This window comes from Mytilus californianus, unplaced genomic scaffold, assembly GCF_021869535.1.
Source record: "Mytilus californianus isolate M0D057914Y unplaced genomic scaffold, xbMytCali1.0.p SCAF_6, whole genome shotgun sequence".
Classification (NCBI taxonomy): domain Eukaryota; kingdom Metazoa; phylum Mollusca; class Bivalvia; order Mytilida; family Mytilidae; genus Mytilus; species Mytilus californianus.
In genome coordinates, this window is record NW_026262712.1 from 21,166,037 (window position 1) to 21,187,263 (window position 21,227).

A 21,227-nucleotide genomic window follows, 5' to 3' on the forward strand; every position below is an offset into this window, starting at 1 on the left:
GTAAATATGTCGGTGAAACAAAAAGTTCAAATCTAATTGAAATTTAAAGTGTCCATGAACTCACTGATCATGCACGAGTGATTCTATTCATAAAAAGTGTCCGTGTAACAACTAAAAAGTGTCCGTGTATCATCTAAAAAGTGTCCGTGTAACACCTGTTAATGTACTGTTTTTCTATAGCTCTGCTGGGGGCAAAGTCGTACAATATTACATAGTGTAGCATCTCCATTATAAATAACTGTAATGACCTTAGAGAGTTGTGAGTTATTATTCCATAGTGTAGCATCTCCAATATTATAAATAACTGTAATGACCTTAGAGAGTTGTGAGTTATTATTACATAGTGTAGCATCTCCATTATAAATAACTGTAATGACCTTAGAGAGTTGTGAGTTATTATTACATAGTGTAGCATCTCCAATATTATAAATAACTGTAATGACCTTAGAGAGTTGTGAGTTATTATTACATAGTGTAGCATCTCCATTATAAATAACTGTAATGACCTTAGAGAGTTGTGAGTTATTATTCCATAGTGTAGCATCTCCAATATTATAAATAACTGTAATGACCTTAGAGAGTTGTGAGTTATTATTACATAGTGTAGCATCTCCACTATAAATAACTGTAATGACCTTAGAGAGTTGTGAGTTATTATTACATAGTGTAGCATCTCCAATATTATAAATAACTGTAATGACCTTAGAGAGTTGTGAGTTATTATTACATAGTGTAGCATCTCCATTATAAATAACTGTAATGACCTTAGAGAGTTGTGAGTTATTATTCCATAGTGTAGCATCTCCAATATTATAAATAACTGTAATGACCTTAGAGAGTTGTGAGTTATTATTACATAGTGTAGCATCTCCAATATTATAAATAACTGTAATGATCTGAGCAGGGCTTCCAAAATTATTTTTAGCCAGCCGGACATTTTATATATTATCCCGATTTTAATCCCTTAAGACTAAATGAACAAAAGGCAATTTTGGTAATCGGGTGACGAATTGGCCATCTCAATGATTGACATTAAAAAAAAACGATATTAAACGTTCTTTGATTCAAATTCGAAATTCTGACGTAAACTGTTAAATTGGCAGTGCATCATTCGAAGAGTGCAACATCAGCGTACTTATATCAGCCTTAGACTCTTTATTTGTGCAAAATAACGTTGTCAAAAACTTTACTTTCGTTTTTAAATCTATAATACCGGATGTTATCTTGACAATGGTAAAACATAGACCAGAGACGGATATGTAAAATTCTGTGTACGTTTGCAAAGCATGAATGAGTGTAAGTAGCTCATTCTACGTTATTTCTTCAAGAAAATATTCGAAATAAACGTGAGATAAAGGTATCAATGACAATTTAAGCATTTTTTGAAGAAATTAGGATGCATAATTAAATTTCACACCTGCGCACATGCGCACACGTGTACTAGTTCAAACAGAGACATGTCACTTGTTCAAACAACGTGGTTATGACGATTTTTCATTTTCACCTTTTTAATTTTTTCATCAAATCATATTTGTAAATGTATTTCTGATATTTTAAATCTTTTTGACTAAATTAATTAGATGCAAACCAGTGAAATGTAAGAAAATAACTTTGAATAGACCGATCAATGTCCGGTTCAAAATAGTTTACCTGTCACCTGAACAGGTAAATTTCAGCTGTTCGACAACTAATTAGCCTTGATTAAAATGAGAAGGTATTAAAGTAGGGGTTGTTTTGATAGTACTTAATGATCATGTCACTTTTATGACCGGAAATGTGTGGCTTTTAAAGTCAAAAGGTTGGGTCAAAAAGATCGCGAATTATGTTAAAATGACCGTCTCTTAAGAAAGCCTTGAAAACTAAAAAGTAGATATCCGTTTCGTGCTTTGCCCAACCGGACTTTTACCGGACATTACAAATGTCCGGAATATATGACCGTTTTGGAAGCCTTGGATCTGAGAGAGTTGTTAGTTATTATTACATAGTGTAGAACAATAGCTATTGTATTTATTCAATAGGACAATAGAATAGACAAAAGTTTAAATACCTTGGCCAAGAGCAGACGACTCTGTGGAAAACTGTCATTTGGTTCGCAATAACTATCTGAAGAAGCCATTACAACAGCTGAAAGTGCTTACAGTTATTTTTCTTGTAAATCTTTGTGTATTTTCATTATTCATTTTAATCATATATTGTATATGTATCTTTTTAGCTCACCAGGTGTACAATAATTTTCAGCCAAATGTTTGCTGAATGAGTTTTAGAGTATCTAGTATAAATTTTGTATTTTATTTCCTTGTGCATCAAGAAGCATAGCAACTATGTCTAAAATGGAACTAGGGATAAAATGCATTTTTTTTTGGCTTTTGAGGAAAATGTGACAGATTCAAAGAACATTTAAATGGTATTTTTAAGCCACTCATTAATATATATTGAACAGCAAAAATAATCATTGAAATCTTTAAGCAAAAAATTACAGGTGAGCAATCTCTTGAGAGCCTCTTGTTACAGGTGAGCCTCTTGTTATATTCAGGCATTTAGAGGCTCAAAACAAAGGAGTAGGGACAATAAGAGCAAGGTTTGGTCCAAAATAATTACCGTACATTAGGCTTAAATTAAAATATTGTTTGTTTGCAGTTTACCGACCGACCTTCGAAAATCCGCCCGACTGTGAACATTTTATTGCTTTTAATTTGAAGAAATTATTTTTAATACTGCTACTGACCCGATCCGGAATTTCGGGTCGTTTCCGGAATTGATTTTCGAGTCTAGGTCGATTACATGTTTGAAGACCTGGTTTTCTTCCCTTCCTGTCAAGCGCTCATCGGACCCTTTAATGGTAAAGCACATGGAGATTGTCTACAGGTAGCACGGTAGTATTTGCATTCTAGAATTTAGGTTGCTCTTTTGTGTACCCTACTTAAGTCAATGTATCTGAACATTATGATTGGACAAAAAATACAGTATCAACTGAACATACTTTACCAAACTGAGGGCTGAATCAGGTGTAGAAAAATATGAAATAATTTTACATACAGATGAAAATGAATTTTTGAGAATTTTTGAGAATTTTGTATTCACTGCACGATAAAAGACCTAAAAGCACTAGTGGCCTTATGTTCTTAAAGATAGCAAAAAAAGTAAACGGTCATGATACATATTCAAATTCATTTCTGAATAGTAAAATGAAAGTACTTCAGTTAACTGTGAATGTAGAATTTTTGGCAGTGTTAGAAAGTGGTGAAAATTCTAAAAAACCAATTTCAGTGGTTCAACAATTCGACAGCAGCCTGAAGTATGCCATATTTTCTTTAAATCGTTGTGAAGACGACAAAGATGAAACCATTCCTCCGTGACTTCATGGATACCTGTAAACACGCCTGTACGGTGGAAGGACGCATTTGAAATGTTTGAAGCCACACAAACTACACAAAGATGTAGAGAAAATGAATGGTTGGCTTGAGAAATAGATATATTCTCTCTGTATCAAATCTATCTTCGATTGCAATGAGTATGCTCCTTTAGGATAAGGGGGGCTGTCCCACTCATTGCAATTATTCTCTCTCTTACAATATTAATTATACCCAAACTGTGTGAATTGAATTGAAATATGTCCTTAGCTAGGAGCTATGCTGCCAATTTTTTTATGCAGTCAAAACATTTCAGTACAGACCATTTACTTTTAATGGGGTGCTATTGATTTCACCCCAAAGCTTGTCTGTAAATTTTTGTTTGTTTTAATTAAAGCCTGGCATCAACATATCTTTCCAAATATAACCTTTATAACAGTCCGATGTCTAATATATTTTTTTTAAGTTGTCTTTTTTTTCAATTGAGGAAGATTCAATTGTTGATTTTTTTTAACACACTCCTAAATTGTCTTTTGAATCTTTAATATCTACATTTTTCTGATGCAAATACTCTACTCATGAAAACATTCTAGTAAAGATGCATATATGTCAGTGAATATGTTTCTTTACAACAATTCTAGTCATTCCTTGTTTATAAGTGTTCCAGTATTTCATAATACCATAAATTTATGTCATAAATTGTATAATGACACCATGTTAAGTTTCAGTTTTGGTTAAAAAGGTGTTTACCTGAAAATGCCTGTTCATTTCATGTTGGTTTTCAGTGTTTGTTGTTTTGAAATGTTTTTTTCTTAACAAGAAACTTGGTTTGTGTTAAACTGCTTGTTTAAACTTTATTCTGGCTGATAAAATAAAATATTTTTCCTACCTACCGACCCTGCAGTCTGAAGGTACAGTCGGAAAACTGCAAACAAACATATTTTTAAGGTTGGCCTTATCTTAAATTAACAAAAATATGACAGAGACTAAAGTTGTACAGAAAATTAAAACAGAACTTAAATCTGGATGGAAAGGAAACTGCATACAACTATATATATATAGATACCTTATTTTTCAGGACTTTACAGGGAAACAACATTGGTTGGTTGACAAAAAAAATGTTTGAAGATAGTCCACTGATGTATGAATTCAACATTGCAAACAATGATTTAGCCTACATAGAGAATGGAACATTTGATCACTTCACAAATCTTTATTATTTGTAAGTCTAGTTTACATAGAGAATGGCCTATTATCCAAGCATCCACGGGATGCATTGGATAAGGATAATTTTCAAAGGGCGTCCAGGGTTGAATGTGAATATTTCATTTATATTGGCATTAGACGGCCTATTTTTTTACAGTTAAGAATATCTGAATCAGAAATGAATTCATCCAGTACTCAGTGTGTCTTGTCCTATAAAACCTTTTAATATAATCAAATCCCTCTTAGAGACGAGACAAACTTCATTTATTAATACCATAGCCTTTTAGATGGGAAAAAACCAAAAAGGCACATAGTTTGTCAACATAAGTATTCTTCATAAGGCTAATACTATGACTCCTGATGTACAACTGCAACACAGATAATGTGAGGATACCCAATTGCACCAATTTTGACAGTTATTTCACTGACGTTTATTTATGATCCAGACAAAAGTTTTCATTCGGTGTTTATTTTGTAGATGTATCATTATTTACTTATAATGTACTTACACCAATTTAATTTTGAATCCATACAGGGGTTCAAATTAGCGGTGGTCCGAGGTCCGCGACCTTCCACTTTTGCAATCAAACTTTCGTCTTGGTTACTAGCTACGCCCGACAGACCTTCGATTTGAAAATAAAAATTATCTTTGCAAACCTTTTTACCAAAATTTCCAAATAAACGATCTCAAAACTTATTTTCATCTTTATTATTCATGACAGTGATGTTCATTTTGTTGAACAGCTAGCTTTATTCCGAAAATCGCCGACAAGTAATGAGTAAATTCGAGTAAAATTGTATCTGACTGACAAAAACAACATTGAAAAACAATGGATGCCGGAAAAGAAGACAATTACAATATCGATCTGATTCCGGAAGCGGATAAGGGTAATTACGGGTTTTGGCGATCAAATACATAAAAAAATAATAATTCCAGGCAGGTGACAAAATACATCTATGATTATGTAATATAAACACTAGAATTGAAAACCAAAAGATATATGGAAAAGAAAGAAAAATCAGAAAATATTTTATACAGAAACTCAAAAACTTTTTGACAAATTTTAATGTCAAAATCCAATACAATGTGACAGTAATTTTCTTTATCAGTAATAAATGTTGATAATGCATGTAGATGTTTTGAAAGTGTAAACATGTTACTGCAATTTCAAGGGGTAATTTTTTTCTCAATTTTGAAGGACCAGTTATAAATAGCTAGAAGTTTCTTACTTTATTTTCACAAATAGTGCAACTAGATATGATACAATGTAAGCAAATGCTCTAGTGGACTTTTAAAATTGAGCTGAAGTAGTGCAAGCCCTGAGATAATCATGGCATAATTAGTAATTAATTACCAATCGTTGAGACAACACACCCACCCACAGTTACACCCTCCCCAATACCAAAAAAAAAAAAAGTTTACTTGAATTCATAGTATACAAGAAAATTACATTTATCATGAACAACCGTGAAACTGACAAAGCTAACCTAATACCAAAAGCACATTAATTTTGTATCTTACTGAGTTATGAAATATTTTAAGTAAAAGTAGGATCTGGAATTTAGGTTGTGGACCTTTCAGTTTGGAGAGTCAAAGGTCCTGGACCTTCCAGTACCAAATGTTAATTTGAACCCCTGCCATATTGAATCAGAAAAATAGGTTTGAACCCACCACCAAACCGTCCATGATTCTGTAATGAGGAGTACCCACATTGCATCCATTCTTAAATTCACATCCTTAAAATTTGAATAATAGATGTTTTGTAATATTTCTTTACACTTCTTAAGAGATGAATGCTTGTATTATATTTTATTTGCTCATTTCTAAAAGATGACTTTTTGTGGATGTCATGTGGTGACATTTCCGTACTTTTTCCAGTGACTACTTCAGATGTTGATAAAGCACTGTGAACATTATGTGAATATTTGATTATATTTACCAATTTAAAAGACGTGCATAATGTCAAATAAAAAATTACAAATTGTTTAGTCCCTATTAAAACTTGTAAGATTTTTGCTGTTATTTTTTGCTAAATAGGTTCAATTTAATTACTCTGTGCAATTTGGGTACTGTGACGTAACAACAAGCGAAGAAATTGAAATTTGAACTGACAAAATTTCTTCCACATATATTTGTGTTCAAGAAAAATACTACTTAGGAGTATCATACTACGTTTTTTGATTGAGTTACGCCTTCCAATTGATATTTTATAGTGTGTTTTTCTATGTTGTGATGTTATACTATTGTCTGTCGTCGTCTGTCGTCGTAAACTATTTAAAAAATCTTCTTCTCTGAAACTACTGGGCCAAATACCTTCAAACTTTAACTAAATGTTCCTTAGGGTATCTAGTTTATAAAGTGTATCCGAAGTTTTGATCCATCGACAAACATTGCCGCCATGGCTAAAAATAGAACATAGGGGTCAAATGCAGTTTTTGGCTCGTATGTCAAAAACTAAAGCTTTTAGAGCAAATCTGACAGGGGTAAATTTGTTCAATTGGTCAAGATCTATCAGTTCTGAAATTTTCAGACGAATGGAACAACCCATTGTTTGGTTGCTGCCACCGAATTTGTAGTTTTAACAAAATTTTGCAGTTTTTTGTTATTATTTTGAATATTATTATAGATATATATATAAACTGTAAGCAGCAATTATTTTCAGCAAAGTAAGATCTACAAAAAAGTTAATATGATCATAATTGTCAATTGACCCCTTAAGGAGTTATTGCCCTAAAAGACAATTTTACACAATTTGTTCATCGAGTTTGCTAACATTTAAAAATCTTCTCCTCTGAAATACAGGTGAGCGATTCAGGCTCTTGAGAGCCTCTTGTTATATAGATTAGACCGTTGGGTTTCCTGTTTGAATGGTTTTACACTAGTATTTTTGGGGCCCTTTATAGCTTGCTGTTCGGTGTGAGCCAAGGCTCCTTGTTGAAGGCCATACCTTGACCTATAATGGTTTACTTTTATAAATTGTTACCATGATGGAGAGTTGTCTCATTGACACTCATACCACATCTTCCTATATCTATTGGCAAAATAAACATATATAAATAAAGTTTCATGTCTGAACCAGACTGGATTAACAAAGAATATAACATAATGACAATTGTATTCAAAGAAAACAGGGAGTAGGAACCCTTCATTTCTGAAATATTTAAGCGTACCAGTATCATGTATATCAAGCAGGGCTTTCAAAATTATTTTTAGCCAGCCGGACATTTTATATCTTATCCCGATTTTAGTCCATTAAGACTAAGTAACAAAAGGCAACTATGGTAACCAGTTGGCCATCCCAATGATTGACATTAAAAAACCCGATATTAAACTTTCTTTGATACAAATTCCAAGTTCTGATGTAAACTGTGGAATTGGGAATGCATCATTAGAAGTGTGCAACATCAGCGTACTAATATCTGCCTTAATTTTATTTGTGCACAATAACGTTGTCAAAAAATTTACTTTCGTTTAAAAAGAAAATTTCCTAGTACCGGATGTTATCTTGACAATGATAAAACATGGACCAGAAATGGATACGTAAATTCCGTTTAGTTTGCAAAGCATGATTGAGTGCAAGCGCTTTCTACATTTTTCTTCCAGAAAATATTCGAAAAATAAACGAGAAATAAAGGTATCGATGACAATTTAAGCATTTTTGAAGAAATTAGGATGCATAATTAAATTTCACACCTGTGCACATGCGCACTGTGTTCTATGTACTAGTTCAAACAACGTGATTTTGACGATTTTTCATTTACATCTTTTTAATTTTCTCATCAAATTATATTTGTAAACGTATTTCTGATAATTTTAATCTTTTTGACTAAATAAATTAGATGCAAACAGCTGAAATGTAAGAAAATAACTTTGTAAAGACTGATATAAATGTGTGGTTCAAAATAGTTTACCTGTTACCTGAACAGGTAAATTTCAGCTGTTCGACAACTAATTAGCCTTGATTGAAATGATAAGGTATTAAAGAAAGGGTTGTTTTGATAGTACTTAATGATCATTTCACTTTTATGACATAAATATGTGGCTGTTAAAGGCAATATGTTGGGTCAAAAATATTGCGAATTATGTTAAAATGACCGTCTCTTAAGAAAGCCTTGAAAACTAAAAAGTAGATGATTGTTTCATGCTTTGCCCCGGCAGACAATGTCCGGTAAAAATACAAATGTCCTGAATTTATGACCATTTTGGAAGCCATGATATCAAGGCACTACTATGATTTATAACATTAGTAAACAGACCACAGAGCATGGCAAACAGGACTTTATTTAACATTTTACTTTTCACAAGAAACAAATCTGAAATAAATTTTGTTACCCAGAAGTCAGAAATCAAATGTGATAATTTTATCTTTTACTCTTATGAGTTGTTATTAAAAGTTATGGCTGAACAGACATGTTTGTTTATATTAGTGTAAATATCATACTTTTGACCTCCACATTTATAGTGCCATGACCAGGATTTAAACAAGCTCAAGTTGATACGATCCAGGAAAAGAAGTGCTGTTACCAAACTTATTCGAAAGATAGATTCAGCAAAACAGGATACAGATTTTGATCTAGAAGCTTCTAATTGACCACAACGTTTGACAACCTACTTCAGAAGCAAAAAATACTGAACAACTTTAATGAGCAGATACTCAACCTAGCGTAAGCAGAAGATATTGAAAACAAAATCCTGAACTTTTTTTTAATCGAGCGTCACTGATGAGGCTTTTGTAGACGAAACACGCATCTGTCGCAAATACAAAATTTCAATCCTGGTATCTATGATGAGTTTATTACGTGTTTGAATATTGCCATCTTAATATTTTCTGTTTACTATTTCAGTTACTTTTATAATAACAAACTAACACAGCTGCCATCCCTTGGAGACTTCTCTGACCTGGGAGCATACTACTTCAGTGCAAGCAACAACAGAATTACAGAAATCAAATCTAATACTTTTGCAAACATGAACGGATATTCCTTGTAAGTTATTAACAAATACAGGTACCAAGTTTTTTTATTTATGGATAATGATGCCTTGTCTCATATTGCAGATTTCTTGAAGTCTCACATTATTTTTTTTATGTGGTCTCATAATATCAATTAATATAATATATGTAGTTGTAGGTTGTCTAAATATATTTTGATAGTTGTGTAAGTCTGCCAATACTCCTTTTAGAGCTGAAAGTCTTTTCTATAATTTTGATATATTTTGTCAAGTAAGTTTTTGATGAAGTTGAAGCCCAATCAACTTGAAACTTATTACATGTGTTCCCTATGATATGATATTTCTAATTTTAATGCCAAATAAGAGTTTGACCCCAAATTAACAGTCCATTGAACATAGAAAATGATTGTGCAAGTGGGGCATCCATGTACTATGGACACATTGATTAAATGAAATGTTTAATGATCACATCAACCTTTATTTCAACAGATATAATTTCAGGTAAATAATGCTCTGTTTGTATGAATGAGCAAGTCCTGAATCCATAACTTAGGTCAAGTAAAACTCAAGAAAATAAATTGGTTCACAGACAATAACTTATAAGTGTATGGATCTGTATGAAATTTTAGCTCATGGTTCCATACCGCTATAGGAGGGTTGGGAGACCATTTTGTCGATATGAGTACTAGATGCTTAATTTTACATATCATGAGTTCAAATTGAGAGTTCTGAAGCAAATCAGGATAATTAGAATATTGCTTTAATTAAATGTAATAGGAACTCATTATTTGTGCTTGAGGTTTTTGTAAATGAACACATATTTCAGCAAGTTGGAATTAAGGACAGAGACTTACTACGGCAGGTTCTTAATGTTAAAAGATTTTTGCAAGGAGGTAGCTGTTTTTATACGACCGGCAAAAAATTTTGCATTCGCATATTGGTCGTTGTCTGTAGTTGTTGTCGTCAGAGTCGTCAGAATCGTCCGAAGACACTTAGTTTCCGGTCAATAACTTTAGTTTAAGTGATGGGATCTCTATGAAATTTAAACACAAGGTTTGAAGCCACGAAAGGAAGGTTGGGATTGATTTTGGGGGTTATGGTTCCAACAGTTTAGGAACAAAGGGCCCAAAAGGGGTCAAAATAAGTATTTTTCTAGTTTCCAGGCAATAACTTGTGTGTAAGTGTATGGATCTTTCTGAAATTGTACCACAAGGTTCCATTTCAAAAAAGGAAGGTTGGGATTGATTTTGGGGGTTATGGCCCAAACTGTTAAGGAATTAGGGCCCAAAAGGGGTCAAAAACAATACTTTTCTAATACTTTGTATAAATTGCTTATTTCTTGACCAATTTCAATGGGGTTTTATTCTTGAATTCTTGGTGTTCTTTAATATGCTGAATCTAACCGTGTATTAAGTTTTTGGAATTTGGTCCACGTTTTTAAATTGGTCCACACGAGGTCCAAAGGGATTTCATCAAAAATTGAATTATTGAGGTTCTTTGATATGCCGAATCTAACCGTGTATTTAGATTTTTAATTTTGGGTCCCGTTTTCAAATTGGTCTACATTAAGGTCCAAAGGGTCCAAAATAAAACTTAGTTTGATTTTAACAAAAATTGAATTCTTGGGGTTCATTGATATGCTGAATCTGAACATGTATTTTAGATTTCAGCTATGCATTCTAGTGAATTTTGTGTGCATGATTCTTAATATTATTATGTGTCTCTTTTTGATTCTTAATATTATTATGTGTTTTTTTTTTTTATATCATAATTCTGACATAAAAATATTCCATATCATGTAGTTATATGTTAATTTAAGTTTAACAACAAATCTTTAATAGCAAATTCCATGCAAGGACAACAAATCAACATTTAATTGATAATTTTACTCTTGTCATTTTTTGTAGAGATCTATCTCATAACCAGATTTCAGTGATTTATAGTGATGCCTTTGACAATATCAACTATGATCATATAACTTTAACTGATAATCCAATGAAGACTTTAGAATCCAGGTCTTTTGTTGGTATAACTTTAGCCAATAACTTGTAAGTATTTTGACTGTTATATAAAAATAAGAAGATGTGGTATAATTGCCAATAAGACAACTTTCCACCAGCAACCAAATGACATAGCTCACATGACTGAATAGGCCAGGTTATTGGAATTGGTCTCGGAATGTTTAAATTGGTTCAGAATAAGAGAAAATTCAGCATGTATGTCATATGTCAATAAAGATCATTTATATGGTGATATCTATTAGACATGACTGTGTACTTATTTATCCCGTCACTGTGTTATTGTTCTATGATAATTTGTGTATTCTTGTCTTTCATTTTTGCTTATGTGCTTTGTCTATATGCCTTCTTGTGTTTCTTTGATATATATGAAGTGGCTCTGTACTTATACCTCCCATCATTGTGTTATTGTTCTATGATAGGTTTTGTATTCTTGTCTTTCATTTTTATATGACTGCAAAAAATTTTGGGGGTTCGTAGAATGCTATGGTGTTGTCGTCATCTGCGTCGTCCGAAGACACATTTGGTTTTCAGACAATAACAAGTTTAAGTGAATGGATCTGTATGAAATTTTTTTAGAAGGTTCCAAACCACAAAAGGAAGGTTGGGATTGATTTTGGGGATGATGGTCCCTACCGTGTAGGAATAAGGGGCCCAAAAGGTGCCCAAAACAAGCATTTTTATAGTTTCAGGATAATAACTTGTGTTTAAGTATTTCAATTACTCTGAAATTGTACCACAATGTTTAATACCACAAGTAGCAGGTTGGGATTTATTTTGGGGGTTATGGTGCGAACAGTTTATGAATTAAGGGCCAAAAACAAGCATTTTTGTAGTTTCCAGACAATAACTGGTGTGAAAGTGTATGGATCTCTCTAAAATTATACTGCAGCGTTCAATACTATAAAGGAAAGGCTGGGATTGAGTTTGGGGGTAATTGCTCCCAAAGGGCCAAGTGAGCTTTTCTCATCACTTGGCGTCTGTTTTCCGTTGCGTCATCCGTCGTCGTTAACTTTTACAAAAAACCAAATTTCACCAAACTTGGCCACAATCATCATTGGAGTATTTAGTTTAAAAAATGTGTTTGGTGACCCAGCCAACCAACCAAGATGGCCGCCATGGCTAAAATTAGAACATAGGGGTAAAATGTAGATTTTTGCTTATATCTCTGAAACCAAAGCATTTAGAGAAAATCTGACATGTGATAAAATGTTTATCAGGTCAATTTCTATCTGCCCTGAAATTTTCAGATGAATCTTACAACCCGTTGTTGGGTTGCTGCCCCTGAATTTGGTAATTTTGAGGAAATTTTGCCGTTTTTGGTTATTATCTTGAATATTATTATAGATAGAGATTAAGTGTAAACAGCAATAATGTTCAGCAAAGTAAGATCGACAAATAAGTCAACATGACCAAAATGGTCAATTGACCCCTTAAGGAGTTATTGCCCTTTATAGTACATTTTAACAATTTTCATAATTTTTGTAAATTTTTGTAAATTTTTACAAAATATTTTCCACAGTAACTACTGGGCCAAGTTAATTATAGATAGAAATAATTGTAAGCAGCAAGAACATTCAGTAAATGAAGATGAACAAACACATCACCATCACCAAAACACAATTTTGTCATGAATCCATCTGTGTCCTTTGTTTAATATGCACATTATCATAGACCAAGGTGAGCGACACAGGGTCTTTAGAGCCTCTATTTTTTGTTGAGTCTGCAATTAACAGCAAACGTAGGCGAGACACTGGGTTCCGCAGAACCCTACACATTTTTTTACCTATTATGCCTGTTTGTTTTGTTTGCACATTGTTGTCAATATACCGGTTAATGGAATTTAATGAGACTGTCATACAAGTGAGAGGTTTAGCTAGCTATAAAACCAGGATTGATCCACCATTTTCTATAACCGACCATGCAAGGGCTGTATGGCCAGTGAAGGTGGTTAAAAACTTCCATTTGTTGTATTTTCTATATAAGAAAATGCCTGTACCAAGTCAGGAATTTGAGAGTTGTTATCCATTTGTTTGATGTGTTTGAGCTTTTGATTTTGCCATTTGATAGGGACTTTCCGTTTTGAATTTTCCTAGAAGTTCTGTATTTTTGTGATTCTACTTTTTACATATTATTGGAATAAAATGTGTATATTAAAGATTACAATTTGCAATAAATTTATATATCTTATACACTCACATAAACCTAAAAACTCAACAAATGGAGTGATCATAATGCATAGAGGTACCTCTTTTTTCCAGGAATATAAATGATATGGAAATAAGTCATGTGCCAGCTTCTGCCTTTGTCAATGTCAATGCTAAAGATTTACTATTGCAAAATAACCAGATAGAATACATTGAAGAAAATGCTTTTGATAATGTTATTTTAACAGAAGATTTGTAAGTAAACTAGATAGTTCATTTTTTTTTATATATAAATAAGGCCGTTAGTTTTCTCGTTTGAATTGTTTTACATTGTCATTTCGGGGCCTTTTATAGCTGACTATGCGGTATGGGCTTTGCTCATTGTTGAAGGCCGTACGGTGACCTATAGTTGTTAATTTCTGTGTCATTTTGGTCTCTTGTGGAGAGTTGTCTCATTGGCAATCATACCACATCTTCTTTAGATATCTTATAGATAGGACCACATTAAATCAAAATCTGAGATCAAACTCACAGGTAAGAAAATATTCATAAATATTTTTAATTGTCCAAAATTACATATATATTTCAGGGTTGGCAAAACATGGTTATATGAGTATTGCCAGCTATAAATTATATAGTCCCACATTGTCATTAGTAAAATGGAAGTTGCATATCAGATATAATTTTTATACCCCACGCAACGGGTTGCGGAGGGTATAATGTTTTTGACCCGTCCGTCCGTTCGTCAGTCCGTCTGTCCGTCAGTCCTATTTCTTGTCATCGCAATTCCTCTCAAACCACCCAACAGAATTTCACGAAACCTTTTTAGATAATAAGGACATACTATGTAGTTGTGCATATCGACAGGAAATTGTGATTCAATTTTTTTTCTAGGAGTTACGCCCCTTTGAACTTATTTACTTTAATGTACTACTGCAACAGTTTGTCATCGCAACTTCTCTGAAACCACACAACAGAATCTCATGAAACCTTTTTAGATAATAAGGACATACTATGTAGTTGTGCATATCGACAGGAAATTGTGATTCAATTTTTTTTCTAGGAGTTACGCCCCTTTGAACTTTTTTGCTTCAATGTACTACTGCAACAGTTTGTCATCGCAACTCCTTTGAAACCACACTACAGAATTTCATGAAACCTTTTTAGATAATAAGGACATACTATGTAGTTGTGCATATCATCAGGAAATTACGTTTCAATTTTTTTCTAGGAGTTACGCCCCTTTGAACTTATTTGCTTCAATGTACTACTGCAACAGTTTGTCATCGCAACTCCTCTGAAACCACACTACAGAATTTCATGAATGAGGTGTTAAACATACTGGTTATCAATGATTTTTAGCTCAGGCTAAATGCCGTTTTGTAACAAAGACTTTGTGTATTTAGAAATGATTAAAATAAATATTGGGTTACTTCCCTTGAATTTTCCTGTTTTAAGTTACTTTTTTTTAAATAATGTAAATTGTTAAAAGAATATAAATGAAATATAAATTGAACAAACAATCATAAAAGGATGGTAATTAAATGATTTGAAATGTCTTTCGACAAATAAAAAAAAATAATAATTTGGAAACAATTTGTTGGTTCTATACTTCTTTTTAAGGCTTACATTAAAATTTATATATTAAGTATGACCTTCTTGGTTTACATGGCTGACTGTGCAAAGTTAAAAACTTCCATATGTGAGTTAATATGAGAGTACAGGAAATGAAAGATTTTTTTATAGAATTTTGTATTAAATGAAAAGATAAGATAAGATTAATCTTTTTGCAGTGAATGAGTTGTTGAATTAAGATTTATAAAGATAAAGAAATTAAAGAATTTTCTGAAGTATAAAGAAGATCATTTGATCTAATAAAAATAAAGAAAATTTACAAGTACAAGGGTGCTATAAACATATTACATACAGATGGAAAGTTGAAGAAAAAACACTTTAAAAGACAATTTCTACATACCTGTCAACTGACCTGGATCCTGCGGGTGTGACCCGAGATTTTCACAATTCTGAGAGGTCACCCGGGACACCCCCTGGGTGACCAAATAACCCGGGAATTCGAAAAAATAACCCGTTTTCACCCGGATTCACTAAGCTTTCAGACTGATAATTTCATAAATGATTTTCCTTTGAAATATCAGTAAATTCGTAATTCTTCCTGGACAAGAACTTCAACTACCTGTGTAAACTCAAATCAAATGACCCATTTCAGTGCATGGCTTCACTTGACAGCTTTGGTGTCAAACACACTGGTAATTAACACCAATTACCTTAGCTTTAGGTAGTAAATAATTTGTGTATTTCAAAGTTGTTTTAAAAACAACTTGAGTTACTTCCCCTTTTTTGTCATCTCACAATATTCTCCTTAAACTTATGTGTTTTTTGTAAAAAGATTAAATCTGAAATGAATTGAATGCAAAAACATATCAGAATAATACTTTTACTTATTTTTCTACCTTAGGCTTAGAACAATTAAAAAATAAAAATTTTGAAAATTACTTTTTTCATCTATACCTCTTTTAATTGTTTAACTTTATCTTATTATATTCGAATATCAACATCTGATATGTTTATATGATTAAATCTGCACAAATGTATGCAATGAAAACATTGGAATGAAAATGAAAATGAATTAAGGCAACATAACATAAATCTATCAATGGCCTTCAAGTGCAATGAAATAATAATATGTACAATTTTAAATTCCTTAACCATGTGGATATGTTTTGGAAACTTTGATATAAATTATAAGAAAAATGTCCCCTAAATTCTGAAATTCAGCTCGAAAAATGACCTGAGATTTCATTCTTCTATGCAGGTCATCACCTGCAATTTCATTGTCATAGGGTGACAGGTATGTTTCTACATCACACGGTTACATTTACGACAAAATTTATGTCGATAAAAAACCTCCTGATCTGAGTCCTAATCTCCTGACCAAAATTTCCCAATCTCCTGATCTGAGTTTCACAGTCCATCACATGTATGTAGAAGGCCCAGTGAGAAAGTGCATTTTTATACCTGCGATTTCCTTCTCAAGACATTTCATCAAAATATTGAAAAATGTCAGTTGTTAATTTAATATTGAAAACTTGACTGAATTATACCTTATACAGTGATTTAATGTTTTTTTTAATTCTTGTATCTTGATTAGAAGAGGTCAAGATGCTCTTGTTCCTTCATAAAATCTGCATTCATTCATAAAATTATCGTTAGCACGTTACAGTAATGTAAAAAACAAGATCTTGAGACAATGTCATATGTCGTTATGACCCTTCATCTTTTCATTTGATTGTTTTAAAATAGATCTCTCTTACATTGACAGTTTTTTACATTGACCAATTTGATCATTTTCGTAGCTTTCTCGATTGACACACTGTACTCTTTTAATATGTCTTGGCCGATATTGTAAATTTGAACACGAACAAAGTATTGTCTGATTTTGGACTTTTTCTTTGGTAGACATTCCTTATCAGCCAATCGAAATCATTGTTTCTCTTTATTATTGGGCTGTATTTGATCAGCCAATCAAAATCGTTGTTCAATGCAGTATATGGACTGCATTGAAAACATACTAAATTTTAAATTTGTTTGGAAGATCATAATTGTACAAATCGTGATCATGGCAGATGATTATTCATCTGGAGGAAGGTTCTCATACAGCCTTAGATAACAAGCATGGCTGATGAAAAGAATTCAAAGATACATTACTACCATAATACTATTGTCTTATTTCTATTACAATGCCCAACCGGGAATGATGTTTGAAAGAATAATTTGAAAAAAGTAAAGAAAGAATATGAACATGCAATTTATTAAATTTGAATTATAGGTTTATATAAGCAATGACTTTGACGAGTTTCGAAAATCAGTGCTGATCAAAAACTTTTGAAAGAGTTATGCACCTTGGAATTATTAATTAAATTGAAAATTGCCTTATGAGCCTGTACAATTCTTGCCAGATTTTTATGAAATATAAATTATAGGTTTATATCACCGAGGTTGAAAAATCAGTGCTGATCAATTATTATACGACCACAAAAAATTTTTTGTGGTCGTATATTGGTATGATGTTGGCGTCGTTGTCGTCCGAAGACACATTTGTTTTCGCACTCTAACTTTAGTTTAAGTGAATGGATCTCTATGAAATTTTATCACAAGGTTCAATACCACAAAAGGAAGGTTGGGATTGATTTTGGGGGTTATGGTACCAACAGTTAAGGAATTAGGGGCCAAAAAGGGGCCAAAAACAAGCATTTTTGTAACTTCAAGACATAACTTGTGTGTTAGTGTATGGATCTCTCTGACATTGTACCACAATGTTCCATATCACAAAGGGAATGCTGGGATTGATTTTGGGGGTAATTGCCTCAAAATTTTAGGAATTAGGGGCGAAAAAAGGGGCAAAAAATAAGCATTTTTCTAGTTTCATGACAATAACTTGTGTGTGAGTGTATGGATCTTTCTGAAATTGTACTACAAGGTTCCATATCACAAAGAAAAAGCTGGAATTAAGTTTGAGGGTAATTGCCCAAAACGTTTAGGAATAAGGGGCAAAAAAGGGGCAAAAAACAAGCATTTTTCTAGTTTCAGGACAATTACTTGTGTGTAAGTGTATGGATCTTTATGAAATTGTACAACAAGGTTCCATATCACAAAGGGAAAGCTGGGTTTGAGTTTGGGGGTAATTGCCCTAAACGTTTAGGAATTTGGGGCCAAAAAGGGACAAAAAAACAAGCATTTTTCTAGTTTCCAGACAATAACTTGTGTTCAAGTGTACGGATCTCTCTGAAATTGTACTGCAAGGCACCATACATTGTAACACAAAGGGAAGGCTGGGATTGAGTTTGGGGGTGATGAATCATAAGGGGGTTCAAAAAATTTGAGGGGGGATTTTTTTCCCCTTTTTTTTCTTTAAAATTTTCCATTTTAAATTGGTTATTTCTGATTTATATATAATAGCAAATAATAATGATATGGTTTAAATAGGTAAATTAAAATTTTTTAAGTTCTTAGACCACATTCATTCTGTGTCAGAAACCTATGCTGTGTCAAATATTTAATCACAATCCAAATTCAGTGCTGTATCAAGCTTGAATGTTGTGTCCATACTTGCCCCAACTGTTCAGGGTTGGACCTCTGCGGTCGTATTAAGCTGCGCCCAGTGGAGCATTTTATTTTTAAAAGAGTTATGCCCCTTGTTTATATTATAATGGGAATCACTGAAGCCCTCATTTCTTAAAGATATTGATAAAAAGTCTTATAAAACAACAAAAATATGTTTTTTTAGTTATTGTCCTATAGTATGCCTTTGGACCTTGGAACTCTGTTCTTTTATTAGATTTGGTTAATGGAAGATTATTTATCCATGTTTAAATCTTTGAAAGGTTCATAACAACGTAGCTCTGTTTGGGATACTTTGTCCTCATGAGATAGACTTTACTATTAAATAGTTCATATCAAATAGTGTAAATTAATCTGTCCTAAAACTGCATGCAATATGTCAGCCAAAACAAAATTTCATTTATTTAATCACAAGTTATTTTATTTTTTTTACCGCTGTCTATGACAAGACATGCTATTGTATACCAATGTCCTTCCATCAGTCAACACTTCGTACAATAACCCAAATTTGCTTTTACCAATTCTCATGTCTGAAAAAAAATCATTATAGATTTTGATAACTTTTTGCTTTGTTGTTTTAGATTGATGGGACTTAAACTGTTTAAATTAAGGTAATTCTTCATAAGGCACTAACTTTGCCTCTGTTGATTTCCTCAAAAATTATTGTTTCCATTGATAAAAGGAAGCTTCTTTTTGATTTAAAGTTTTTTTATTTTGTTCTAGAGTTATTGAACCTTTTGAATTTTATCAATTTTTACACATATCACACTCTATTACAAGTATGCCTTGTTGATTAACTTGAAACTTCAGAATATTGCTTGGATTGATAAAAGGAAGCTCCCTTTTGGTGTTTCAAAATTTGTTGTTTTCTATTCTTTACAAGAATTAAAATGTCAGATTTAAGTAAATTTTTTATATAACTCTTGAGTTTGCTTGGATTAATAGGTACTACAAAAATATTATGACGATGACAACAATTTAAAAAATATTGACTGATAGAGTTGTTGATTTTTTTTTAATTTTTAGGTTCTTGAATGGAAATGGTTTAAAGACTTTACATGGGTCCATCTTTGCCAACAGCTCATCGATTGCAGGAAGTTTCCACATGGAGACAAACAACATAGAATTTATACCAATAACAGCATTTGACGCCTTAACAAGTGTCTCAAAAATGTATCTACTATCTATTACTAATTCCTATATGTTTTATTGTTGTATCTCTCCTAATATCTTGTTGCCTTTAATATACACCTTTTATTTCTGGTTGCTATGCATTTAGACTCTTTGGAAATATAAATTCTTTTTTGTATTAATTGACACATTTGCTTTGAATTCATGTAACTGGTTATCTTTTTCTTTTTTTTCAACTTCAGATATTTTATTTCACTTAATAGTTGTTAACAAAGCCCTTAATTTTACAACAATGGCACTAAGGTTCTTCCCTGTATTACCCGTTAATAATTACCAATAAAACCATGGGATTTCACAGTAGTGTGATTTCCTTTTATGTGAACCAATAAAACCATGGGATTTCACAGTAGTGTGATTTCCTTTTATGTGATCAAGTTTCTGTTTATGATATAATGTGGAGTTGTGGTATAATGTGATATTTTTATTAACAAGAAAAATGGATTATTAATACACAGCATGTTGACATGTATCATCGCACATGCATTACCTGTCCTTTATTGCCGATTGGGTATTTTAGTTCAGCTTATATCTATTAATAACAACCAATGATATAAGGAATTCCCTACTGGCCACTCTTGACATCTCGCTCTCTAATTGCTTTGTGAGATGTGGGAAGGGAACCAATCAGAACAAGGCCCTTATTTCAAATTATCCAATCGGCAGAGATAATTAATTAATTATCATCCTTTTGTTTTAATTACTGCGTGCCTCATTTAGGCATTCTAGATAATACAACTGCATGAAGCAGACGCATTGCAATTTGGCATTAGTGAATTTAAAATATATATATATATATATATATTGTCTTTAAACATCAATAAATTTTACGGGAAAAATTGGTTTAAATCCTTGGAAATGGATATTTCGGCAACGTTGTTAAAACCAGTGAAAGTATAGAGAACTTTTGTCTGAGTAGCTGAATTCCCGAGAATGATATTTAACAGTGATACACTGTAGACTTTTGTGCACATTCCAGCGATGGAATTTGTTGAGATCTGCTGTTGACGTGTGTAATCCTTGCATACCGTGTTCTGGTGATGGAATTTATTGTGTTTCCCTGTAGACTTTTGTAGTTTTTATCCTGCACGCTCCGGCAACAGAATTATCTGAGTCAGAAATGCGTTGCTTTAAACTTTTATAACATTTGTACCAAATAGTATAGTTGCGACTATAGGCGATATGGCGAGTGACAGTGAAGGCGAAGTAGATTTTCCACGTAATGTCG

General features: G+C 32.5%; 1 protein-coding gene across 1 annotated transcript in view; it reads left to right on the forward strand.

Annotated features, from left to right (window-relative positions):
* LOC127705275 (uncharacterized) overlaps positions 1-21,227 on the forward strand; it is a 431,608-nt gene that overhangs the window by 119,089 nt on the left and 291,292 nt on the right. Inside the window, exons 18-22 of the mRNA XM_052209598.1 lie at positions 4,429-4,572; positions 9,402-9,542; positions 11,415-11,555; positions 13,787-13,927; positions 19,838-19,984. Of these exons, the coding sequence (XP_052065558.1) occupies positions 4,429-4,572; positions 9,402-9,542; positions 11,415-11,555; positions 13,787-13,927; positions 19,838-19,984 (714 nt within the window). The remainder of the gene's footprint in view (positions 1-4,428; positions 4,573-9,401; positions 9,543-11,414; positions 11,556-13,786; positions 13,928-19,837; positions 19,985-21,227) is intronic.